Source organism: Ammodytes marinus (assembly GCF_949987685.1).
Source record: "Ammodytes marinus genome assembly, chromosome: 18".
NCBI lineage: Eukaryota > Metazoa > Chordata > Actinopteri > Uranoscopiformes > Ammodytidae > Ammodytes > Ammodytes marinus.
In genome coordinates this window covers 24,467,523-24,495,250 of record NC_137222.1, presented here as the reverse complement: position 1 = coordinate 24,495,250, position 27,728 = coordinate 24,467,523, and the positions used below count along the sequence as shown (strand labels likewise).

General features: G+C 40.3%; 1 protein-coding gene across 1 annotated transcript; it reads left to right on the top strand.

Moving 5' to 3' along the window:
• The first annotated feature begins 1,176 nt into the window (after window positions 1-1,176).
• On the top strand, window positions 1,177-27,728 carry LOC307265530 (stromelysin-3-like). The gene is made up of 8 exons (XM_080047284.1): window positions 1,177-1,462; window positions 10,267-10,547; window positions 16,378-16,521; window positions 18,714-18,847; window positions 20,379-20,593; window positions 23,301-23,505; window positions 23,712-23,972; window positions 24,391-27,728. Exons 1-8 carry the CDS (start codon window positions 1,346-1,348, stop codon window positions 24,504-24,506), a joined length of 1,473 nt encoding a protein of 490 aa, XP_079903410.1. The 5' UTR covers window positions 1,177-1,345; the 3' UTR covers window positions 24,507-27,728.

The window sequence follows — 27,728 nt, the reverse complement described above, 5'->3', positions numbered from 1 at the left end:
ATGACCTCGGCAAAGTATGTTGAGTTTCTGACTGACCACTTTCTTCCGTGGTACAAAAAGAAGGACTGTGCCTTCCGTAGTAAAATCATCTTCATGCATGACAATGCACCATCTCATGCAGCAAAGCACCTCTGTGTCATTGGCTGCTATGGGCATAAAAGGAGAGAGCCTCATGGTGTGGCCCCCATCTTCCCCTGACCTTAACCCTATTGAGAACCTTTGGAGCATCCTCAAGCAAAACATCTATGAGGTTGGGAGGCAGTTCACATCAAAACAGCAGCTATGGGAGGCTATTCTGACATCCTGCAAAGATATTCAAGCAGAAACTCTCCAAAAACTCACAAGTTCAATGGATACAAGAATTGTGAAGGTGATATCAAAGAGGGGGTCCTATGTTAACATGTAACTTGGCCTGTTAAGATGTTTTTGCTTGAAATAGCTTTTGATTTCACTAAATATGACCTCCACATTCTGCAAATTCAACATCTTTATTTATTTAAAATGTTTTGAAACTCTGTTGTGCATAATAATTTGGAACGGTGCATTTTGAGTTTTATATTTTTGAAAAAATACCGTTATCATTTGGAGGTTTGTTCAATAAAATTTTAATCATACTTTAACGGTTGATGACTTGAAAATTATACTGACTGTCATTTGCATCGACTATTTAGGAAAATCTGAGAAATAAGTCCAAACAAGCACACAGGAGCGTTTAGTGATGTTGTAAAGTGTATATTTTGACCTGCTCCCATTGACTACCAGCTTTAGCTAAGCTAACCTGGATGAGAGACCTTTGCCCATTATAAAAAATCCATGCACAGTTACAGGATCGGTTTCTGTTTCCTAAAAAAGCTAAACATTTAAGATTTTGAACCACCGGTATTCTTTGAAAAGAAAGGGGCACTTTAGCCACTCTGAACACAAAGGGTTGCCCCCCCCCCCCCCCCCCCCCCCCCCCCCCCCTCTGTTCCCCCTCTGCACACCACTGCTTGATAAGCAGCTGGACAGCTCTTTATAAACCTTAGTCTATTTCTGTGTTATCTGCTTTGGGAGACATCTGGCTACAGCAACTTCTCATTGCACATCTGTAGTTAAGTGGGTTCGATAACGTGTGTGTACTGCAGCGGAGCACTTGGAAACTCCTTTAAAGTGTCATTAGAAGAGGACAAAGAAGGCTGAAGGCTATAGAAGATCCCCCTGCTGCCGTCATTCATTTCACTACACCGCGTCCTCCTGAGCGCCAGCATTCATCCCGTGTCTGCTCTGCAAACACTGTTACTGTATCAGCTTGAGTCTGTCTGTCTGCTCTGCAAACACTCTTCTGTATCTGTCTGTCTGTCTGAAGATGAAGCGGACTGTCGCGTTTTGCTGCAGCATCTTGCATATGCATTTACTTTTCTTTTGCGTTGATCCTCTGCCCGTCCAAGACCGGAGGACGGTCAGCAAGCACACGCGGCTACAGGTGAGTCAAACGCATTATGTGGACACCTGGTGAAAAGTTATTGATCAAACAGTCGGGCATACTAGAGGACGCTGTATGTTTGACAGGACGACAGGAGAGATGGCTTTAAAGACACTGGTGAGATAATTGCACATAAGTGAATTTATTTGTATGGGTCTAATTTTCATTTAATTTTAGCCTATATGTGGGCCTTTTTTTCTTTTTTTTACGACGGGCAGGACTATGCACAGCCATTTTTAGGGTGCAGGGGCTGAAGGGAGAAAAAGGACATTTCTCATAACAATTTATGAAATAATAAAAACAATTGAACAAAAAGTTATATATGGAAGAACAACACTGACTCACTTGCAAATGTATTTAAATAACCTCACACTGATCAGCTCACAGGGAACTTTAATATGGACTAGGTTTATCACAGCACCACCACAAAGAAAACTAGGCCACCAAAAAGTGCATGTTTTCTATGCTACTAGTTTTGACTATATATTTAGAATCACTGACTGCACCAGGTAGAGGGACATACAGGAGTTTCAAAAATGTCACTAATAATTTGTAAATATTAGGCCCTATATATATAAACTATTTAAATCATTTTGGTGGTATTGAAATTAATAACATTTCAAAATCACAACACAAATATGAAGACTGTAACTGAAAAAGGCTAGCCTGGCACCGACCGCCTATACCTACTTCCGCTCAATTTTCATTTCCCTTCTGTACAAATGAAATGAAGTACGATGGTCTGGTAGGACCAGGCTAGAAAAAGGCTCCATAAATAAGCAAACATACCTAACCTTCAAACTACACATTAGACCTATATGTTTAGTTGCAACAAATGGGGTTGGTTCATTCTGCTCTCGTCTCCTAGTCATTTAGTTCATTTTACTGGGGGGAAAACATGGCACAATAGAAGAAAGATGCATTTTGTGTAGAGGAAATGCAAAAGACAGCAACTTTACTGTAATCACAAAGCAGATTGAAATAAAATATTTTAACCAAATCATATTACAGAATAGGTACCCGTGTGTTAAAGAAAATAACCTACAGTGGTATAGACTATACATGTTTCCTCAACTTTCCAAATGTTCACCCATTTTTCCCCTAACTGGTTCCCCTGTACAGATGGCTATGACTGCATACTGTACTAGACCGTTTAATTATGAAACTATGTAATACATTGGGAAAGGACCTAAAGCTTTTGAGAGTTCCAAACCCCTTTGTCAGATGCAAGGTTCCGTTTCAACGCTTAACCAGATTATGAAAGAATTGAAGCTGAAATCAATATTAACTCATTTTCAATTTAATTGTTGTAAAAGTGGCAATGAGGAACTTTCAGTTTGTGTTGCCTCAAGCGCACCCTTTGGACAAAATCGGTACTGTTTACGACACCAGTATGTTCCTGGGTGAGCATACCCATGACAAAGGCATTAAGAAAAACGGCATAAAAATAGCATTCTTTGCACTGATGGACCATATGCATTTACATGTAAATTATGATCATCAGAGGAAAAATTAGACTTTAAAAGTTCCTTGTAGCTACTTTAAGTAGGGTTGAGATACTATAGTATAATGAATTCTTATTATAAAATCAAACATCAATCAACTGTCCTTGGCTTGTAGTAAGAAAAAAAAAATGCATGGAAAATGCTTTTGCAGGCTATGTCATTGTACTATATGCCCAAACAGGACAGCATTTGTTTTGAGCCTTTTCTGTGGCTTGGTGGATGCCCCCGCCTCATATAGCTGTCAACAGTGTGAGTGAGGCAGTCAGAGATTAAGCAGGCAGAGGCAAGTCATCTGGCAAATGGTGGAGGTTATAAAAACTCCTGCTTGTTTGCTGACTCAGGGGGGAAAGGAGAAAACAGCAGATAGCTAATTAGAGAGAGAGAGAGGGAGGAAGAGAGAGGGAGAGAGAGAGAGAGGGAGAGAGAGGGAGATATGAGTCAAAACACTAACAGACACTCAGGCCATGTTAACACAAAACTAGTCTCGCTGAAAACTGAAAGGTTTTTCCTTTACCTTTTCAAAAACTTCCGCGTTCAGACACAATTGTTTTAAAAAACTTTTCATCATGCCAAACAGCACACTGCACCAGAATCCAGCATGGCTATTCATTCTATCATCCTTTGTATTTAAGTGCTTTATTTGAGTAAGTAAATGAGACTTGTCTTTAAATGATTCACCCCCTCAACATGCAGTCATGCCCTGACTGTTTGTCAGCATATTAAGCAGTCAGTGGTGGAAGCTAACCAAGTACACTTACTCACATACTGTACATTTGGGTATTTCGATTTTCTGCTGCTTTACGTATACTTGTACTTCACTACATTTCATTGTTTCCGATTTTTCTAAAACGTTACACTGTTTACCTGGACAGGTTGACTGAAGAATGCTATTTGTATACAGTTATTATTATTGCATTTGCTCGGGTCCGATATGGATATTTCCCATGAACGATTTACTGCGAGCAGACCAGAACAGCCTGTGTTTTATCTGCTTCATCATCGTCATATATCAATTATTAATCTGACATAGTCACATATAAATACATTACATCATCGCAACGCATATATGAGCTGTCATGTCACAGGCTTCGCAAACAAATACACACAGAAAAGGAGTTCCTTTTAGCTATTTTAAGGAATTTTAGGGATCTGACTGCTTGAAAGAAATCACTATTGATGAACTATTGGAGTGAAATGGACTTGCTATGTTAATCAGCACAGTGGCATCAATAGGAATATCCTGCCAACCTGTGTGACACATTCCAACTCAATAGAACTCACTGTTTTTTCTTCCATTTATTATAGAGAAAGCACATGGTCAGGGTGGCTCATATTCCTTTGGAAGCTTTTGCACCTCATTTACAGCTATGGTAACACTTCATAATAAAGTTTATTTATAAGTTATATCAGTGATTCTTGAGAACCGGGACAAAAGGCTGTCTTCCATATGTAACAGCTGTTGTGTTTAAAACTAAAAATATTTAAAATTGTAGATGTTATTAGGGATTAAGAATAGAATGTCTGGAGCACAATTAACCCCTTAAATTTAATTGTATCATTTTTATGTCAAATATATGACACTTGTTATCTTCTCAAGACGTCCAAAACAGTGTGTCCTCAGATAAGGTTTCAATCTTTTCATGTGCAATAAAGAGCTTTTTACATCAAAGGCAACACTAAATAATCTCTCATATCAATAAAAACAGTTTCCCTACAACACATTCATGTTTTATAAGGATTCTAAGTGGTGGAACCACTTTACTGTAAGTCAACACTGTCAGACATTTCATTATGTAAAATGTAATAAAATCAGCTAAATAAGGGGCAGCTGTCACTTTGAAGGACCTCTGAGTCTGCAGAGTACATAAGTGTTGTAGTTTTAGAATATTTTACATTCCGAATCTTGAAAGTCCTGTGCAACAACCATGATATGTCAACACCGACTTACAATTTCTGAAAAAGTTATTTGAAATTTTATTTTCCTGAAGTAGTTCATACTAGCACCTAACATCAACAGGAAAACCAAATGGCTACTAGATAAATTCCATTTGTTATGTTTAAGAAACATTAAATATGTCAACACCGTCAGACAGGGAATCTGACGGAGTTGACATCTGACGGTGGTGATAGGCCAATGACGGTAAAAGAGACAAAAGCTGGGAGGTTGTACCAAAGCTTAGCTCAGTAGCTTAGTATATGTTGGATACAAACACGTAATTTAATTTACCGAAACATAGGGTTTGTATTGTTTCAACAATGCACCCTGTTTTTTCCCACTTCTCAAGAATCACTGATAGTCATAGTCATTAGATAAAACTTATATATGACTCGTGAATGAACATTATAAAGTGTTGTCCTTTGGAATGACTTGATCTGCCACCTCATACAACCCCACTTCAAAAATACTGAACTATCCCTTTAAAGTGGCTACAAGCAGATTTGAAAACAATGTGAAAGGAGGTGACTTGAAGTGATGAACCTCCAGATAGTTATCATTTGAAGCTTTTTACAGCTGTCTGTTGAGCGCTCCAGCACACTTATAAAGCTCCGGAAAAATGAAGAGAACAGTCCGGAAATTTCTTGAATCTTTAACTCTACATTACTTATTGAAAATGCTCTTAATGACCATATTTTATTGTGAATTTGGTAGAATTGATGTCAGTAGTTTATATTATAAAATCAAAATGTTAATTTTACTCAAACATATGCCTCTAAAGAGAAAAAACAAGAAACACTGAACATTTGGAGTGGTCTCTTCATTTTTTGCGGAGCTGCATGTATACTGGTTTGGTCCATTGTCCACCCTGTCATGACAGCAACCCACTGTGTATACTGCCAACTCAGCATCTAACTGCAGAAAACACTTGTTGCACCCTCCTAGCCATTATTGTGCATGCGGTGTGTTTGCTGAGGATAGTGAGGTTGTTCTAAAAACTTCAATGTGACCTGAGCTGTGCTGACCTCTGTGGGCATAGCCAGTCGCTGTTGAACCAAAGCTTGATCACGTTTTCCACAGTAAGTGATTTGAGGTAGAAGATAAACTTTAATTTTTATTTTTTTGGCATTTTCAAGCTTTTTATTATTAGATATAGTACAGAGTTGAAATGGGGAGACAGAGAGAGAGTGGGGATGACCTGCAGTAAAGGTCCACGGGTCGGATTTGAACCTGCGACCACCGCAACGAAGGTCGGAGCCAATATGGTACGCGCTCTATCCACTACGCCACCGGAGCGCCCGATAAACTCATTTGTCTTTGAGCTAGAGAGATGTTTACAGTGGAGGATCGGTATCTCATCTCCTTGCCAATCCTTTTGATCCTGCAGAAGTCCCCCGCCATGTAACCAGCATGTGTGTGGGCAAAACAAAGAACTTGCTATCTGGGATTTTTTGTATTAGTATTTAACTTTAAGAGATTTGATCCACGGTGCACTTCACTCATCTCACGTTCACAATACGTTTGGAGTATGTATATCTTATCATATTTGTAGCGTTGTGGTTTTGAGAGTCCCATCAGATTCTGCTCCCTTCCTTTCTATAATTGCAACGTGTAAAGTTTGTCGTTCCCAGTATGTCAGGTCAGTATCCTCCAAAACCTTTCATAACAGACGCCCTGTGTTACACTGCAGACGACCTGATGTCATGACTGAACGGGGGCTTTCCAGACATCTGCTCACTGTGTGTGTGTGTATGTGTGTGTGTGTGTGTGTGTGTGTGTGTGTGTGTGTGTTTCGGGGCGCACAAGTTCATACCTGCATACACACATTGTATGTACATGTTTGAGTGACATCAACAAAGGCTCCCTAATGTAACAGATGCCACCTATTAGATAAACCAATGCCCCTGTGTGTAGGCAGCCTCAGCACTTTGAGGTGAGCAGGTTGAGGCTGAGGCACGTCGGTTAGGGCGAGACACAGCAACCACAGGGTCTTGTGGTGACATGTTGACTCCCCCCCCCCCCCCCCCCCTTTGTTTCAATCTCATGTGACCTTGTGTTTATGCTTTGAAATGAAGACTTGCCTCTTGCCCACACTGTTGACTTCTGTCTCTCACCTTAATGTGAGCAGCCTTCCAGCTCAGCTCGCCCACAGCAGTCCAAGTGAAGATGCCAACTACGGATGGAACAATTAGTTGATTTATAGTCATTTTCTCAGTCATAAATGCCAAACTTTTACTTCTAAATAGGCAATGCTTTCCTTTGTCACAACTGATAGTAACCTTTCTTAGACAAAACAAGCAATTCATCTAGAAATGATATGCCTCCGTGAGACTTCCAAAATCTATTCAGTTCATCTTTGAGTCAGAGTGGACATCTGTGCAAAGTTTGAAGGAAACCCCTCAAAGTGTTGATGAGATATTGTGTTTACTATACGTGAAGTCACAGGAAGGTTGACCTTTGACCTCCAAAATATAATCATTTCATCTTTCAATCAGAGTCTGCATCTGTGCGTATTTTGAAGAGAATCCCTCAAAGCATTTAGGAGATATGGCGCTCACAAGAATGGCCTGGACGGACATACGGACGGACTTTAGGACGGATGGACAACCAGAAAACATAATACCTCCGGCCTTGGCACAGAGGCATACAAATGGAAGCTATAATGGGTATGCATGCTGGATAGGATCATGTACCCTGACCTAAGTATATATGGGTGTAGATTATGTACATATGTAGATAGAGGCATGAATGTTTGGGGGCTTTACGACATACACATTTGCTGTGTGTTGGGGATCTAATTTATGGGTTTTAAATATGGAGCATTAATTAGCAGTAAACCACTGCTGCTTATTCATGACAGCATGATGAATGGCATGGATTTGGCCCAGATGGCAAAACAAAGTTCAATCCTTTGTTTGTTACTGAGGCTGAATCCACGCCAATGAGGCTTTTCTTAAAGTATTTGAACAAATACTTGACAATAAAAGGATAATAGCACATACCTCCCATGATTCCTCTACATTATAACACTTTTTGAAGTTTTGTTTCTCATTGATTGACTTATTTGCTTTACGTTGATCAATAAATTAGATTTTAACAACAGTACACAGAGCAGAGAGGACTTGACCATTTGGAAAAAAAGCGCTATGTAAATCCGATGTATTATTATTATCATTACATGCTTGAGGTCACATGACTTAAAGCACTAAACTGACTTTAGAGAGTGCGCTCATAGTAATCCGTTTTTTTTTTGTGACAGATCAGTGGGTGTTCAAACTTCTCTAGTGCAGAGTCATACATCATGAGTTGGTTCTGACAGGCAGTTAATCACAGCAGCTCAGAGCAGTGAAGCTAGGTGGTCTGATATCAGATGAAAACAGTACGGGCGGCGGGGACTTGTTTTCCAGAATGACTTGCGGTTACAGCTGCCATGTTCCTTTGTCCTCAATTTTTTTATATAATATGTTTGAACAATATTTCTCTATTTGTTGTTGACCTCGATAAGAAGTAGACCTTTTAAAATTCTCTCATTATCTCAATTTTGTAGGATAATAAAAGACAAGGAAGCACCAAACGTCATGACATGTCAGTTCTCACCCAATAATTTGCATTGCGTGGCTTGATTCCAGCCACAGTGGTGTGTGTGTGTGTGTGTGTGTATGTTGGTCCATCTTGTTGTCCTCTGTGCTTCAAATGGCCCACTCAGCAAACTTTACACCTGAACTTTAACAGCAATCACATAGGCTGATAAGACAGCTGACCGTGTTGCCTTCAGTTCAGGGTATCTGCTCATTCCCTGATCTACAGTTTGATATAATATTGGGTTAAAAATGAAAAAATAAATACATTTAAAAAAGACAAACTTTTGGTTAAGTTATGTATGTCAATGCCACTTGATGTGGCTTGTAGCCTACGATGTGGAACATCATTTTCACTGTATTCTTGCCGCTGGACGCGCGGCTCGCGAGAAAAATATGCTCAAGCTGACACACAGCAGCTGTTAAGAGTTATCACTAAGAGCAGTCTACAGGTGCAAACATTTGAATATTGTGAAAAAGTTTAACTTTCATATATTCTAGATTCATTGCACAAAGTGAAACATGTCAGTCCTTTCTCTTGTTATAATTCGGATGATTATGACTTACCGCTCATGGAGAAAAAATATCCAGTATCAAAGTAACAGACAAAACCACTATTTTCCTGAGATAAAACAAACCTTATTGGAGCCCTTTGCTGCCTATTGTCCACATCACTGACTTCATTTAAACCACAACTTCATCTGCAATTTATGATCAATTGAATAAATACAGCCTGCATACAGTATAGTGTGTTTCTCAAACATCTGTCTGGAATATAACACATCACATACATTATCATAATTATATTGTTTAATTTTAATTTGAATATAATTGATTTCATTATAAATGGTTCATGTTCAATAAAAATAATAAAAGTAGGATTCATGAAAATGTAGTCCTTTATGTGGTACATGTGAACCTGTTGGCGCTAAGCAGGAAACGCCCCCCCTCAGATGAACAGCATACTATTTTAATCTACAAACATAAGTGTCCAGTCCCACTCTCTTTCTTCTTAGCATAGCTCAACCAGGTTCTGCTGCTGAGTCACATTTGAATGTCTGTTGTCTGTCAGCAAAAGCTGTAATAACAGTGTATCATATGTAGCATTCAAACCTACAACCTGTGTGTGTGCGTGTGTGTGTGTGTGTGTGTGTGTGCGTGTGTGTGTGTGTGTGTGTGTGTGTGTGTGTGTGTGTGTGTGCGTGTGTGTGTGTGTGTGTGCGTGTGCGTGTGTGTGTGTGTGTGTGTGTGTGTGTGTGTGTAAATGTCTAGTGGGTAAGTGTAAGTAGGGTCAAATGTGAAAGTGATTAAATCTGGGGTTGTACATGAATGGCTCTAACCAGAGCTCTGTCAGGAATGTAAGCTTCAGGCTCTGAAAAGAGAGAAGAATGTGTGGATATAAAAATATATATGATATATATGGTTCTCTGCAGGAATGAATCAAAACCATCAAAGCTTTGTGCTCTTGTGAAATGCCCACATACATTTGGTCTTTTTGGGGTTTACAACAGGTTTTAGATGGATAAGAGTTTGCACGTCATCAAAAGGCTTTCTATTGTGTGTAACATCGTTATTTTCTGTATGTCAATTTCTGTTTTCTTTTACATGTTCAAAAAAATTCCATCAAATAAAATCAGAAGGAAGCGTAGTTTGTGGTAGATCGTATGTTCTATTATAGGCATACAAATGGGCATTGCAATGCTCAGTGGGAAAATATATATAGTATTATTATTTATCAAGGTCTTAGAGTGCATGATGATCTCCTCGACTCTGCCTTTCTTTCAGGGATGGCGTCAAAGCAACAGCCTGGATATGGAGGAAAGACATGAACAGGATACGCTGAATCAAGAGTACCATGTGAAGTCTGTACTGGGCTCCAAAAATGACAGCGAGTTCTGGAAGCGCCCTCGCTGTGGAGTGCCCGACTATGCCACCTTAACACAGGTGGGCCTGTCATACTACAACCTGAAGCAGAAGAAGAAGAGTGGAGGCCAGAGCAGACAGCAGCGCAACAAGAGGTTTGCGCTGTTCGGAGGGCGCTGGGAGAAGACCGACCTCACTTACATGTAAGAACTGCAAAATAAGTTAAATGACTTCATTAGCCACACTTTGGAGGGGGTCAGAGCGCAGGGTCAGCTGCAGTACAGCGCCCCTGGAGCAGTTTTGGGGTTAAGTGTCTTGCTCAAAGACACAATGGTAGAGATGGTGGGCACCGTAGACGTAATACCAGCCTCTTCTAGTTTTACAACTAACAACCTCCTGTCCTGTGCCGGGGATCGAACCGCCGACCTCATGGTCGGCCACCTTTCCTCTAGGCCATCCTACGACCCCAAACATTCTGTTCAAAAGTACGTCAGTTTATTCAGTCGTTCACAGTCTTCAGTCTTTGTCTTTTTAATCAAGAATAGCACTGTTTTCACCTATTATGCTAAATGCACTTTTTCCATGTTGGTTCAACATTAAAGCTGGGGTATATGATTTGGGGAGAAAATGGCAGTTGGGATAGAGATTCGAATCCAAATACCTCAACCGCTCCACTTGTTCTCTTTGGTCCCTTCCCTATGGTCCCTCCCTGACACGCTCTATACCAACAAAGTCGTGCCAAAGTGAATGGACAGTCCCAACAGCCAATAAGAACAGAGAATTGGAGCCTCGCTCTGATTGGTCAAAATGTACAGCTCATGTTAACTTTGACCAACCGGAAATCATATACCCCAGCTTTAATATGTGACCCCGGTGGGTGTGACTAAACACTGCCAAACTATGAGAAAAAACAACCCTCTCTTTTTCTACACCTCTTCCTTTCTGAAAACCTGTTTTCAAAATCAAGGTCAGATTTCTCTCTCCTATGACGTCATAAGGGGAGAAGCCACGCCCCCCACTACCAACATAACTTAGCTCTACCTCCACCTCTGATCAGAGCAGACTGGGCTTAAAGAGACAGGCTCTGTTTTGCAGACAGAGTCTGTTCAACAATGCACTGTGAGAAATATAAAGGCTTTGGACTCTACACCATGAAAACAGTTTTTAATAGAAACCCCAAATTAAAATTTGGACCTGAAAATGAGCATAATATGTGACCTTAAAATTGAATTTCTTAGTATCTTTCTAGTAAGCTTTAAAATAGATTTACTCAGTGGAACTGACTGAATAGACTGCAAGACAAATTGACAGTTCTGCTGAGATCAGCCACTAAAAGTCATCATGATCCCCAGGAAAGCAAACCCATTTTATGTGAGAGCACTTAATGAAACCAAACACAGCTGGTGGCTGTAGTTTGATATGGACCTGATGGCTAACTAGGAGGGGATATGGGAGGAGATGGTGAGCTAATGGTTACTTACAAGAGAATGTATTTATGGTTTAGCTTTGCACGAAGGCTTGTGGTAAAAAACTGTTTGAAGATTGAATATGTCAAACAGCAAAGTAGGCAGAGTTTCTAGACACCTCATAAATTGTGGAATCCTGTAATTAAAAGTGACATTGCTTAATGATAATCATTGACAATCATATATGTGTTTACCAAGTTGGTCAGTGTGACAAAAGCAGAGTCAGCAGCATTGCCTCATTCTGCAATACTCTACACTGTTATTGTGGGTGAACATGTGTGTGTGTTCAGTGTACACACAGACTCATGTTACAGACACTCCTGTGCTGCTTGTAAAAACCTTCTGATGAGGAGGATGAGAAACAGACTGTTCTCTGTATGCATTACCAGTGTCACTGAGAGTGATCTGTTCCACCAAGCATCCAATCACAGATAACTGGAAACAATGGTCTTTTCTTTTGTTCAAGTTCAAAGTTCTCTTATTGGTCATTATGCACAACCATTACTAAAGCTAGAACACATTCTTAGTTCTCAAGCTACGGTATGTATAGCAGATGTGTGCAGGTAACATTAAAAGAGAGGTAAGCTATACTGTATATTCTTGTCAATATACAGTATCTCACAAAAGTGAGTACACCCCTCACATTTCTTCAAATATTTCATTATATCTTTTCATGGGACAACACTGAATAAATGACACTTTGACACAATGTAAAGTAGTCAGTGTACAGCTTAGATAACAGTGTAAATTTACTGTCCCCTCAAAATAACTCGACACACAGCCATTAATGTCTAAAGTGCTGGCAACAAAAGTGAGCACTTTTGTGGGTAAGAAAAAAATTCCCAATTGGGCCCAAAGTGTCAATATTTTGTGTTGCCACCATTATTTGCACTGCCTTAATCCTCTTGGGCATGGAGTTCACCAGAGCTTCACAGGTTGCAACTGGAACCCTCTTCCACCCATTCATGACGACATCAAGGAGCTGGTGGATATTAGAGACCTTGCGCTCATCCACCTTCCGTTTGAGGATGCCCCAAAGATGCTCAATAGGGTTTAGGTCTGGAGACATGCTTGGCCAGGCCATAACCTTTACCCTCAGCTTCTTTAGCAAGGCAGTGGTCGTCTTGGAGGTGTGTTTGGGGTCGTTATCATGTTGCAATACTGCCCTGCGGCCCGGTTTACGAAGGTTGAGTGTACGTGCTCAGCGTCATACACAGAGGTTAGCTTTGTAAAATAGACGTATGAGTGCTGCCAGCATTGCTGAAGGGCTTGAAGGGGGGGGTCAACCTGTCAGTGCTCAGACCATACCCCACACACTGCATCATACTGGTCTGCATGGCTGTCGCCCCAGAAGGAAGCCTATTCTGGGGCGACAAAAAGTTTGCTGAAGACAAGCAGACTACGGACATGGATTACTGCAACCATGTCCTGTGGTCTGATGAGACCAAGATACATTTATTTGGTTCAGATGGTGTTAAGAGTGTGGAGCGGCAACCAGGTGAGGAGTACAAAGACAAGTGTGTCTTGCCTAGAGTCAAGCATGGTGGTTGGAGTGTCATGGTCTGGGGCTGCATGAGTGCTGCCAGCCCTGGGGATCTACAGTTCATTCAATTTTAACATGTAGTGTGACATACTGAAGCAGAGCATGATCCCCTCCCTTCATAAACTGGGCCGCAGGGCAGTACTGCAACATGATAACGACCCCAAACACACCTCCGAACCACCACTGGCTTGCTAAAGAAGCTCAGGGTAAAGGTGATGGACTGGCCAAGCATGTCTCCAGACCTAAACCCTATTGAGCATCTTTGGGGCATCCTCAAATGGGAGATGGAGGAGCGCAAGGACTCTAATATCCACCAGCTCCTTGATGCTGTCATTAATGGGTGGAAGAGGATTCCAGTGGCAACCTGTGAAGCTCTGTTGAACTCCATGCCCAAGAGGGTTAAGGCAGTGCTGGAAAATAATGGTGGCAACACAAAATATTGACACTTTGGGCCCAATTTGGACATTTTCACTTAGGGGTGTACTCACTTTTGTTGCCAGCAGTTTAGACATTAATGGCCGTGTGTCGAGTTAAAATCCGATATGAGATATGCGATCCTGTATACATGCAGATAGAATGCTGACTATGAACAAGTTATCTAGGTGTTCTTATCCGACTTTGCTTGTCCGTTAATGTGACGATTTGTGTGCGAAGTAGATCGGATAAAGGTGTTTACATGCATTTTACAAGTCCTGTTGTTGTCTTATTCGTTTATTTACCCGATTATGAGTTTGCATGTAAACGCACTGACTGTTGTGGGACCAGATGCTGTGGTACTGTCTGCCAGTCCCTTGGGTTATTGGGACCTTTATTAGAACCATACATGCTAGTCAGAAGTGCCAAGCTAGTACAGCTCACTATTTTGCACTAAAAATGATCAAAGATTCCAAAAATATCTGAGTCTAATCATTGAGTGTTGTGTAAGTTAAGCTAATTATTATGCAAATAGGCACAGGAAGCAAGCTACTACAGAGCCTATACCAGCGGAGTATTGTCCATGTATCCAGAAGTATTCAAACAACCCGGAGGTTATTTAGACTACATCAGATGTTTGACACTTGCTACAGTATATATTCCTTACACAGCAGCACACACAGCTTACCATCTCATCTGTCTGACAGGAGGGGGAGTCCCCTAGCAATGTCAGTGATGCTTGCCGGAGGTAAAAAGGTTCAAATTGCATCCTGTCTGTCGTGTCTAAGCTCGTCTACACAGTGTCTGTTAGCACAATATCACAAGATTTACACTGTGTGGAATGAGTGCCATGTATGCGGGCATATTCACTTTGTTGATTTAGATTATTGCTGTCTTTCAGTCAGTGCACCTTTTTAAAAGCCGCAACGCACTGGTGTGAAAAGAAAAGTTTCACAAGCTTACCATAAAGTGTGTGCCCTCATTGGACACTCAAAGGTGTCTGGGTTTTAGATATTGTTAATGCTTGGTTTTTGGTGTTGCACATTTGTTAAGACTGGTTTAAATTTTTTTTAAATAGATTCTTGCACCAGATTATTAGCCTACCATTAATTTATTATTGGTCCTTGCCATTATTATTATTATTATTATTATTATTATTATTATTATTATTATTATTATTATTATTATTATTATTATTTTTTTTTTTTTTTTTTTTTTTTTCAAATATATTTTTGTGGTATTTCAACCTTTTATTGAGCGTTGAGAGGAGAGAGTGCAGAGTGGAAATGGGGAGAGAGAGGAGTTGACGTGCAGTAAAAGTCGTATTTGAACCCGCGACCACTGTGACAAGCACTGAGCCTATATGGTACGCACTCTACCCACTACGCCACCCAAACACCAGCCTGGTCCTACCAGACCATCGTACTTCATTTCAAAGAAGATCTGGAATCGCTGAATTGAAAAATGTAAACTCACTTGAAGGCGGGTGTCTGTTGAAGTTTAAAACTATTGGATCTGCCCAGTGCCACTCTGGATCTGCCAAACAATCACATAACGTTTGGTCGTGACGTATGTCATGCGCCGGCTTCTGCAACTGAAACTAGCGTACTTAATTGTTCGCTGATTGGACCGGTAAATAATCTACAGGAGAAAACCCGCGAATATACAGCAGACTCAAAAACATATCTTATTTTCTGGTTTGACTGCTGCAATTTTTTTTAAACTCCTACTTAGACTGTGGACCTGATTTGTATGGAATTATCAATAAACAGATTACATTGAATACATTAGAATATCCTGCAGAGATTTTAAAGTGCAGGCCCCCTGGCGCCGACCGCCAGCCCTGCATCAGCACCGCCCCCGTCAGCCCGGCTGCGTTCTTTCTTAAGACAAGCCCAAAGTTTGGGGCTGATCGGACAGTTGCCCTCGTGAAGACCCTTCAAGAGGCTTTATTGTGGTGCACCATGTAAGAAGTTAAAAGTCAATCAGAGTCAGGGGGCGAGGGCTGTTTTTGAGCTATGGTTTTCGCATTTGTGGCGCCCCATGTGAGTTAATCTCGAAAATCCTTGGGGGACTTGCTACCACACGTGTTCTGCACATATCCAGCAGGTTTTATGATGATAGGACCTATGGTTAATGAGTTATGGCCAATTAGCTGCTAAGCCCCGCCCCTGCGTACACGTTTTGGTCAATGGCGGCCATGTTTTTCAAGCTATCCTACTAATCTTTTATCGACATCTGTATCTCTTTCCCGCGGTGCTTCGTTATCAGTTTGGTGTAGATTGTGTAACATCCACCTTCTAGACTTTAAAAGGCTTTGACTGAATACCTGTATCCATGGTAACAATGTGTCAACCATTTCAACTATTTTTTGGTCACATTTTATTTGATTGAAAGGTTTTGTTGTGATTCCTGTGCTGTAAAAAATGTACAACACTCCTAGATCACATGAATATACTGTATATTCTAATTCTCCACGAGTGCTCTATCTATTACATAACATTGGTGTGTGTGTGTGTATGTGTGTATGTGTCTGTGTGTGTGTATGTCTGTGTGTCTGTGTGTGTGTGTGTGTCTGTGTGTGTGTGTGTGTGTGTGTGTGTGCGATAGGATTGTGCGTTTCCCCCAACAGATGAGTGAGGGCAAAGTGCGGCATGTCCTGCAGCAGGCGCTGGGTGTGTGGAGTGCAGTGACTCCTCTCCGGTTCAGAGAGGTCACCAATGAGAAAGCTGACATCATCATTGACTTCAACAGGTGAGAAAAACAACAACAACACACCATCATACTAGGGCTGTAACGATACAGAAACTCACGATTCCATTTGTAACCCACGATTCGATCCATACAAAGATTTTTTAAATTTGAAAAGCATTTTATTTAAATAATTTATGATAACATCTAACTTTATGTAACATTTAATAACAAAAAAACCTGAACAGATTTGAACACAAAGAACAATATAAGTGAATAAACATGAATAAATAAATAACCAAAGATATAACATTTATCTCTTCTCTGTAACAAAATAATACTGTTGAAAAATATTGAACTGTGCTGTAAACCACAAATCAAGTTAGAATACAAATAAACACTTAACAGCTACAGCTTCCTTCACCAAACCTTTTATCCAAAACTATACAATCTGCTCCTTATCCGTAATGTGAGTGCGCTGAAAAACACCCAGCCTAGGCTCTGTAAACAGGCACGCATGTTGCGGTGGGCGCCCTTTGTTTACATTCCCTTTGTTAACACACCAGTTTTGTCAGCCCACAAACACACATAATAATAAGCAGAGGTAAGACTGCAGTTTGATCATAATGCTTAGCACACACAATGCTGCCTTTACTAGGAAAGACTGTGGTGGCTGAGTTCAATGGGTTTGTTTTTGTACTCACCTGTCTGGACAGCATTCTCCAAGCTTTGTGCACAGTGCAGCCATTCACAATCTGCACTGGGATCAGCTCTGATGCTCCATCATTTTCATTTTACTTTTTGAGCTTATTGCTCTGCAGTCACAACTTGTCAAACTGATGAGATTTAACCTGTTGGGGTGTGTGTGTGTGTGTGTGTGTGTGTGTGTGTACAGTATATATATCCAAACTGACTGCTGATGTGCGGATGTGTGAAGAGTTTTAAAACTCAATATTGAGAAATATGTTTATCCAATTAAAGAAAAGCTTGGAGTGCAGACCAATAATTGGTAGCTGTCAGTGGTTCCCAGATTAACTCTGATTTAACGCAGACATAAATCTCTTGGTTCTGTCAGAGTGACCCAGGGAAGCCTGATGTATCCCAGCCACATGACAAACATGAATGAATGCAACGCAGCTTGGCAGGGTTTTTAATAGCTTGCCTCCAGCTACATTTTTTATAAGCCCCGTCATTTTGGCATTTGGTTTACGATACTTCCATGTCACAACAACTCCAGGTTCACTATGCTGTGTTGCGTTGTAGTTTTATAACTGCTCTGCCAAGCAGAGTTTGAGTCACTCACTCACTTTTATAACTGCTGGTTGGGACTACATCTTATACAGTAAATTACAATTTTGAAGAATGACCCTCTCTTCTAAGTCAAAGGGGTCTGTCCCCCTCATTCACATGTCAACAACCACAAATGTCAATCTCACTTCAACCTGACAAAGTCTGTACCAAATTGAGTTCCAATCCATCCAGCAAGTAAGAACTGTGATGTGCTTGTTGCACTAGATAATAATAAGTGTAAACTTCTTCCCACTCCTTTTCAAACATGTTGTTACAATTATCAGGCATTTGTCATTCATGTCTCTGATTATGCTTTCTTTTTTGTGTAACATCATTATTTTCTGTATGATATTTTCTGTTTTTTCTTTTACATGTTCGTAATAAATTTCAATCAAATCACTAGAGGTAACGTCAGGGACCAAAGTCACTAGAATTCATCCTCTTTAGACCAATGTGGGTAAACAATGTGATGCTTGATTTCTTGCATTTTCCTAAAAAAGGAACCACTAGCTGGTCTGCTGTTATTCATATACTGTATATTTCTGCAAATATCAGGAAAGCCTTTATTTTTTTAATTTTCCTACCTGGACGCCTAAACATGCTAAGCATAACTGGCATGATAACTATTAACTTTTAGTTGATGCTTATTCAATAGTACTATGCTTAGTTAACCAATGCTATGTTGAGCATTAACTACGCAGTTATTAGCGGATGGTTAATGCTTAGTTAATGTTTATTAAGCATTAACTAACAGTTAATTAACGTACCCATTATTGTAAAGTATTACAGAATCTAGTCTGTATCAAGTTCTTGAGTAATGGATCATTTAAGAACCATCTTTCAGAGCGCGAAACAAGTTAAGAAGCCTCAAAATAAATGAGTTTTACCAATCATCGTATAAAATGTGAAATTGCAGTGTTGAGTATTTTGTGACAGGTTTGTGTTGATGCTCTGTGCTTGTGCAGGTACTGGCATGGGGACAGCTTACCCTTCGATGGTCCTGGAGGGATCCTCGCCCACGCCTATTTCCCCAGGACACACAGAGAGGGAGAGGTCCACTTTGACTTCGACGAGCATTGGACCGTTGGCAACGATGTGGGTCAGTCCATTTGAAATACTTTCAGGAAATTACATTGAAGAATTTCTGCTTTGTGTTTTGTTAGTTTTTCTTTAGAAACTCATGTTCCTCACTCGACCATAACCATAAAGTATTATTACAGTTTTTTTTCTGAATGCTTAAACACTAATTGTTGTTTTTGAAGCACATTTTTGAAGGTGTACACAAGGTTTTTATCTCTTTGGCCTACTGCTTTTCCACATTGAAACATTAGTTTTTTTAAATTTATAAGATACTTACGTGCATTTTTTTTTTAGTTATTGTTTATATGTATGTATATATGTTTATGCGTGTACAGTACAAGTTTATATGAACGTGTGTACGTATGTTCCCGTATAAGTAGTACGTAGATATAAAAAAACGTTTTATTTTATTTTTTCTCTCTGATAATCAGTAATACCAATGTTGTGGTTTTACTTCATATATTCATAATATCATTTATAATTTATCAACACTAACACAGAAACTAACATTACTTTTTGTCATTACCTTTCTGTAGCAACTACTACCTGGATTTCAAGTTGCTTAAATCAAACTCACCAAGTACCTCCATCAAACCCTAATACACTCACACTCACACACACACACACACATACACACACACACACACACACACACACACACACACACACACACACACACACACACACACACACACACACACACACACAGCCTGTCAACAACAATGTAAAAATATTCAATGACCTCCTGCTTGTTTTTGTCTCGTCCGTTCTGTCTTAAATGTGAACACTTAAATTGTCATGTCCTTCACCTGTCTTGTCCTGCATCACGTGAAAAAAAAAAAAAAAAAAAAAAAGATACTACATGTACATGCTCACTTACAAATCCAGTCCAACAAATAGGCCTCAGGTGAACCATTAGTCTGGACAACGATGGAGGTGAGACAGAATGACACCAGTGAGATTCAAATGATGATTCCAATCATTTTTTTGTGTGTTACTGTTGTGAAGCAAAAACACATTTTTTAAAGATAAAAAAAAAATGCTTGGCCAAACGTTTCAAAGACAGTGGCTCAGCAGGCAATAAGAAAACAACTGCATTAGCATACACAGCAACTATTTTCCTTTTCTTTTTCTAAAAGATATTTTTACCTTTTATTTGAGAGTTCAAGATCAGAAAAGTAGAGAGTGGGAATGGGGAGAGAGCGGGGGATGACATACAGTAAACATCCACAGGTCGGATTCGAACCCACGACCACTGCCATAAGGACTGAGCCTATGTGGTATGAGCTGTGGCCACTGCACCACCAGAGCACTCTTTAAAAGAAATGTTAGCATTATTTGTCAGTTGAAGAGTAGAGAGTACTGAGTGGTAATGGGGAAAAGAGATGGGGGGTGTAATGCAGTAAACGTCCACGAGTCGGATTGGAACCTGGGTGTGCTGGGATGAGGACTGAACCTATTTGGTACGCACTCTATCCACTACACCATGGGAGCGCCCCCCACAGCAACTAACTAGAATGTTACTGTCCTTTTCTCCTTGTCTTGTTTAGGCACTGACCTGCTCCAGGTGGCGGCTCATGAGTTTGGTCATGTCCTGGGCCTGCAGCACTCCCTGGAGCCTGATGCTGTCATGTGTCCCTTCTACAGTGACTCTTACCCTGTGCAGCTGAGCGAGGACGACAAGAGGGGCATCCAGTATCTGTACGGCCCCCCTCTGCACACACCGCCCGACGTAACAGAGACCAACGAGATCGACCTCGGAATGGTAAGACTATTGAGAGCTCAACAGTGACCGCCCACTTGTACGGCTGGTTCCAATAAGTTTACCCATATGAAACCTCCATCGACATTTCAACAATTCCTTATATCAACCTTTTTTTTTATCATGGAACCAAGCCAACAAGCCAAATCGTGAATATGAAACATGTTATACAGCGCTAAAAGAATGATTGAAAAAGGCAGAAAAAGACAAAGGTATAAGAATGTGTTATGTGTGAGTTTTGGAACTACTCACCCCACAATCCATTGCGATTCCCTAGTTTTTTTTCCTAACGACAATATATGAATTTTTTCAAGATCATTCTTTGGGGGCATTTTATTAGACAGCTTTGGAGAGACAGATATGAAATGGGGCAGAGAGGGGAATGACATGCAGAGAACGACCACGAGCTGGAATGGAACTTTAGGACTGAGCCTAACCACTACACCATAGTTGGCCCCAAACCAACGCTAGTTTAGCATGCTTCTTTCACTTTGCCCCCTTGGTGCCACTTGCCCTGTCGGGTGCCTTCTTTAAGTCCTGCAGTAAAGAGGCTATTGTGATGGACATGTGAGATTTGCCCCAGTTTTGTTTTTGCTTTTTTTTATGTATTTGTAGCTTGTTTTCTTGGTCATTTTGTCTTGTTTATTTATTTCATTTTTGGTTTGTGTTTCTTGTCTGCTTGTGTGGGGGAGGGGGGAAGGGGTGTGGGTATTGTACAGTTGTGTTCAAAATAATAGCAGTGTGTTTAAAAAATTTAGTAAAGATCAAAATCCTAATAATAGCTTTTATAGCCATACACGCAAATGCATTGGGGACATTGCACATTCTATTCCAATTCCAAATATGAAGAAACGTGTCAAATGTTTCTTCATCTTTACAGAAAGTGAAGAAAAAGGAATATTAGACTGTTCAAAAAAATAGCAGTGTCTGCATTTTTCTTTACAACTCAAACATTTACTGTATCAACTGAAAAATGCATGAAGCTTTAGCTTTCCTATGAATCACTGAACTAATATTTAGTTGTATAACCTCTGTTTCTGAGCATCTGTGTTGCAGGGAGCCGACCAACGTATGGCACCTGTGAACAGGTGTTTCAGCCCAGGACGATTGGACTACATTCCACAATTCCTCTGCATTTCTTGGTTTTGCCTCAAAAACAGCATTTTTGATGTCACCACATAGGTTTTCTATTGTATTAAGGTCCAGGGATTGGGCTGGCCACTCCATAACGTTAATCTTGTTGGTCTGGAACCAAGATCTTGTTCGCTTACTGGTGTGTTTGGGGTCGTTGACTTGTTGGAACACCCATTTCAAGGGCATTTCCTCTTCAGCATAAGGCAACATGACCTCTTTAAGTATTCTAATGTATCCAAACTGATCCATGATCCATGGTATGCGATAAATAGACCCGCCGACACCATAGTATGAGAAACATCCCCATAACATGATGTCTGTGCTACCATGCTTCACTGTCTTCAAAGTGTACCGTGGCTTGAATAGGGGCCGCAGACAGTTTGTCAGACGACCCCCAAACACTGAATTCAAGCCACGGTACACTTTGAAGACAGTGAAGCATGGTGGCACAGACATCATGTTATGGGGATGTTTCTCATACTATGGTGTCGGGTCTATTTATCGCATACCATGGATCATGGATCAGTTTGGATACATATAAATACTTGAAGAGGTCATGTTGCCTTATGCTGAAGAGGAAATGCCCTTGAAATGGGTGTTCCAACAAGTCAACGACCCCAAACACACCAGTAAGCGAACAAGATCTTCCAGACCATCAAGATTAACGTTATGGAGTGGCCAGCCAAATCCCTGGACCTTAATCCAATAGAAAACCTATGTGGTGACATCAAACATGCTGTTTTTGAGGCAAAACCAAGAAATGCAGAGGAATTGTGGAATGTAGTCCAATCGTCCTGGGCTGAAACACCTGTTCACAGGTGCCATACGTTGGTCGGCTCCCTGCAACACAGATGCTCAGAAACAGATGTTATACAACTAAATATTAGTTCAGTGATTCATAGGAAAGCTAAATCTTCATGCATGTTTCAGTTGATACAGTAAATGTTTGAGTTGTAAAGAAAAATGCAGACACTGCTATTTTTTTGAACAGTCTAATATTCCTTTTTCTTCACTTTCTGTAAAGATGAAGAAACATTTGACAAATGTTTCTTCATCTTTGGATTTGGAATAGAATGTGCAATGTCCCCAATGCATTTGCGTGTTTGGAAATAAAAGCTATTATTAGGATTTTGATCTTGCCTCACTTTTTTAAACACACTGCTATTATTTTGAACACAACTGTATGTGTCTACTTGTTCTGTTTTTTTGTAAAATGTGTAAAATCCACTAAAATAAAAGTTTCAAAAAAAGCACACACACTTTGTTTCTACATTCATGCACATTACTGGGAATGGACCTCAAAGCTTCATGTGTGCTATTATGTTCAAGATTTCCCTCTCCAGTTCTTACGTTGTGTAATAAGTAGAATAGAATAGTCCCTACTTATTTACTTCTTATTCTTATATTGTTAGATTTTATTGTTGGCTATACCTTGTGGCATTAAACACATATTCTTTATACTTGTTTCTTTCTATGTGTGTTTTCTATTCTTAATTGGAGCCAGTGTAACAAAGCCAATTTCCCGATCAATAAAGTATTTCTGATTCTGATGACTTTGCATATTGTTGTGCCCCAGCCGGACGCCTGCAGAAGCAACTTTGACGCAGTGTCCCTGATCAGGGGTGAGCTCTTCTTCTTCAAGTCCCGCTATGTTTGGAGGATCCGTGACGGACAGCTGGAGGCGGGCTATCCAGCGTTGGCTTCACGACACTGGAGAGGGATCCCCGACCGAATAGATGCCGCCTATGAAGACAAGTCTGGAAACATCTGGTTCTTCGAAGGTTGGTCATAATATACAGGACATCGCTGTAGCGGAGGTCAGCCTTGTACTGTTGCAGAGGAGTCCAGAAAAAAAAAATTCTCCACAAATATAAATGCTAACCTAATACTGATGCTGTAAATGTTGGTCAAAAGAATATTGACAGTAGTGCATGTCACACACGCAAGATCCAAATGTTGGGCTTAATTCTTATCTTTTTAATGACAGGGGGCAGTTACTGGGTGTTTGACGCTGAGAGGAAGATCACTGGACCAGATTCAGTGTGGCAGCTGGGGCTTCCTGTGACAGACATCCAAGCAGCTCTGAAGTGGGAGGAGTTCCACGTTGAGAAGGTCTACCTCATCAAGGCCTCTTCTTACTGGCCCTTCAACCTCCAGGAGAATCGAGTGGATGATGTCAGTCCTCGCAGCATTCACCAGTGGAGAGGACTGCCCGGCCATATTGATGCAGCGTTCACAGACAAATACGGTGAGGACTTAACCCTGGAAATCCAGACCCGCCGCTAGCACATTCAAATTTGCGCTGCATCTTACCCTGGGGACCAACCATTGGAGGTCATTAAGTCGGAGAATTCGGAGCTACCAATCAAATAGTGCTTTCTGATATGGGCGGGCTTAACATGATGATGACAGTGCTGCGTAGTCGGAGTTGTGATAGTAAACAACAAAGATGGCTGTGGATACGTTGTTTGAAAACGGCTCTGGCCTCAACACATCAATGAACAACATCCTAAATCTGGACACAAGAATCGGGACATACTAAAAAAATGTTCTACCATACTAAATAGTAGAAAGTATGCGATTCGGAACGCAGGGTTTGTCTTTGGCCCAGGTGATTTGGATAAAGTCCATTGTTGACCGTTGCCTTTTCTTGCCCTCTCTGACAGGTTACGCCAACTTCCTGAGTGGGACACACTACTGGAAGTTTGACCCGGTAGCCTTGAAGGTGCTAGACGGCTATCCACGCAGCATCGGGATGGACTTCTTTGGCTGCTCTGTCTAAATACCTTCACACGCATACATCTGCTGAGCTGGTCAAGTGAAAAGGCAGTGAGACGATTTTTCTGCTCAATTTTCACCATACATAGCATTCTAGCTATTTTGGTACTGTACTATATAATATAGGGCTGATTTATTTCATTAAGATGACTCAAAAAAACATATAAGTACAACAACAAACTCTTGACTCTCTCCAAAGCCATTGCCTGCCTCAACCAAATTAGTTTTTCTTCAAACAATGGATTTGCAATTAAAAAAAATACATGTAAATTGTTTCTAGATTTTTACTGTAACTGTAATTCAGTAAATGTCTGAATACGTTTTTCAGAGCCAAGAATTACAATGGTGGATTGTAGTGAAGTTCAGTCCTGACAAAGTTCCACCCCAGGCTTTTGGTCTCCAAACCCACCACCAATGCACTGACTTCTGCACTGACTTATGCCGCTTGAGAGGTTAAAGCCAACCTAGCCTAGTACAATGTGAAGTGTGGCATTGCAATGTCTGTGTTATGGAGAGAGCACGAAGCCACCAGATATTGGAATTGCAAGCCGGACTACTAGACTGGGTACATGTTTCACTAAGTATACGCTTTACTGCTCAACACTGCAGAGGGACCACTGTGTATTGAAACACCCTTCACCCAACCTCAAAACTGCAACCTGGCCATTTGAAATGTTGTTATCACACTAATATTCTACTGTGGCCCATGAAGTTGGAAGAAAATATTGTTGACCTTCTCATGAACTGATTGTGACAATGTGATTTATTATTAATATTTATTGATATTGATCAATAAAGTTTTGAAAAGATATACACATTTTTTCCATCAAGTTTAAATCACATTATCACAATCATTTCATGAGAAGAGGTCAAAAATATTTTATTCCAACTTTATGGGCGGCCATGTATATAACAATTAATTTCCACTGTTCAGCTTCATGGCAAAATATATCTGTAGAATAATTGTGAGTGAATATTTTCTAAGGCATTGCAAAGTTAATGATCCCATCAGCCTCATATGTATGTTGGGTTCATTGCTTATCAGCTCATGTTAACATGCAGAGTGCAGACACGCTAAAGCTAATACACATGGTTAACATCAGTGTGTTAGCATTTTCCTTGTGAATGTTAGCATGCTGACAATAGCATTTAGCTCAAAACACTCACTGTGCCCTAGTACTCACAGAGTACTTATAGAAAACTCTCCTCTTTGACAGAAGAAAAAAAAAACTTCAGCTTGCTTAATGTGCAGGCCTACACTATGCGTTTAGAAGATTTTAGAACATATGCATGTAGCCACTTCATTCACAGGCCAGGACACCTTGACTTTTGGGAGGCTTGAAATAATCAGGACCACTTGAGAAATGACAAATGTTTTGCTTATCCAGGCCAGCATTGTAATAATATAATCATTCACATAAGTCTCCTAGTCTAGTATTTAGTATGAATACAGATCCATTGTTGTGTTGCGTTTGCCTTTTGGTGCTGTAGGTGACCACTTTATGTCACAAATGTTTATTGATGGTCAGTATTGAAAAACAACGTTTGTATCAACTAGTCTTGGTCACTCTATTTGATCAAAATTCCATGCAGCATTTTAGAGAATGAATGAAGTTTTGAATATGTAAGGCGCTATTTAATATTGTATGGGCAAGGTGATCCCAAACCTCAATAATTCAACTAAAATGTCTTCTACTTTATTATTCAATTTGCTCCTTTTTTTATTTTTTTTACAGAGCAACACAATTGTCCTCATATGTTGAAGAGATTTGTGTCATTGCCTTAAACCCCTATTATATTTCTCTGACATTATGCGCTTTACTATGGTTTAACTGACTAAATAATGTTTTATACATATTATATTTGTGAACGTGTATTCTTGGTGTAACTGTTGATAATCAGTGCAGGACACTGATAATTGCATTGATTTGTAAAATAAAATGTGGTGTGTAGTAGTAGTACAAAATATACTGCCCGGACCAAAAAAAAATATTACAAACTCAAAAATCTTGTTTTACCATCTTTAACTTTGAATACGGCACATATTCGTTGTAACACATTTTGATAAAGCTTCATTTTGACACATAAGGTTGCTGAACCTAGAGCTGACAAACTGAAGGAACCCCAGATCCTACTGTACACATACACAGGCTTGTACAGTAGGCACTAGGCATGATGGGAGCATCACTTCATCCACCTCTCTTCTTACCCTGATGCACCCATCACTCTGGAACAGGGTCAGTCTGGTCTCATCAGACCACAAAACCTTTTTCCATCGCTCCAGAGTCCAGTCTGTATGCTCCCTGGCAAACTGAAGCTTTTTTTTCCTGATAAGCCCCACCGATATGTGGTTTTCACGATCTGCATAGTCCATATCCCTTATGTTCTCTTTGCATTGTGCATGTGGAAATGCTCTTACTTTCACTATTAAACATAGCTGGGTGTTCTACTATCGATATTTAAAATGTTGATTCCACCAAATAATTGTATCTACTTTAAGTGATCTCCCATAATGATCATCAAACATTTTTTTCCGACCACATTTCTTCCTCAATTTCACCCCTCTGAAATAGTTACACCGACGGACTGGGGGGAAAAGTGATACAGTCGTGGGGGGGCCCAAGGCAGAGGGGGGCACATAACATTTTATTTTATTTTTTATTTTTTTTAAATACCCCCAAAGTTTACGCCGCGGCGCGGCGCCTCCTGTGACCCTGGCCAGCGACCACCTTGACTAAGACATATTATGGGGGAAACACCGGTAAAAGTAATGATTTGGTCATTCATCAGATATATTGTGGAGTTGTCTGGCTCAGAGAGCCATGTGTATTGTAAGACCGCTTTTCAGGGGGCCCATCAGGACTTTTTGTATAGGGGCCCAGAATTTGGTGCTACGCCCCTGGTTACACCTTTTCCAAAACCACAGCATAACCATATGTCTTCTGACATGGTTGTTTAAGAAATAAAAAGCTATTCACTGCATCAGTTAGGGTTAAATAACTTGTTGCCAACTGAAACATATTAATCACTGCAGTTTTTTTGCTTGGTAAAATCCAGGTGGTGACTTTTTTTTGGGCTGGGCAGTGTTAGTCCAAGTCTGTAGCTTGGACACTGTCGGTTGTGATTTTACAGGTGACATCATGTCCAGACATCAATGTTTTAAGATCTATTTTCATGTACTCTCAGCATATACTGATCTGTTTGCCTTTATAGTCAATTGTCTAAA

Coding starts and splice junctions, on each gene's coding strand:
- LOC307265530 (XM_080047284.1), top strand. CDS start 1,346: ATGAAGCGGACTGTCGCGTTTTGCTGCAGCATCTTGCATATGCATTTA. Junction 20,594..23,300: donor ACGAGATCGACCTCGGAATG/GTAAGACTATTG, acceptor GTTGTGCCCCAG/CCGGACGCCTGCAGAAGCAA. Junction 23,973..24,390: donor AGCGTTCACAGACAAATACG/GTGAGGACTTAA, acceptor CCTCTCTGACAG/GTTACGCCAACTTCCTGAGT.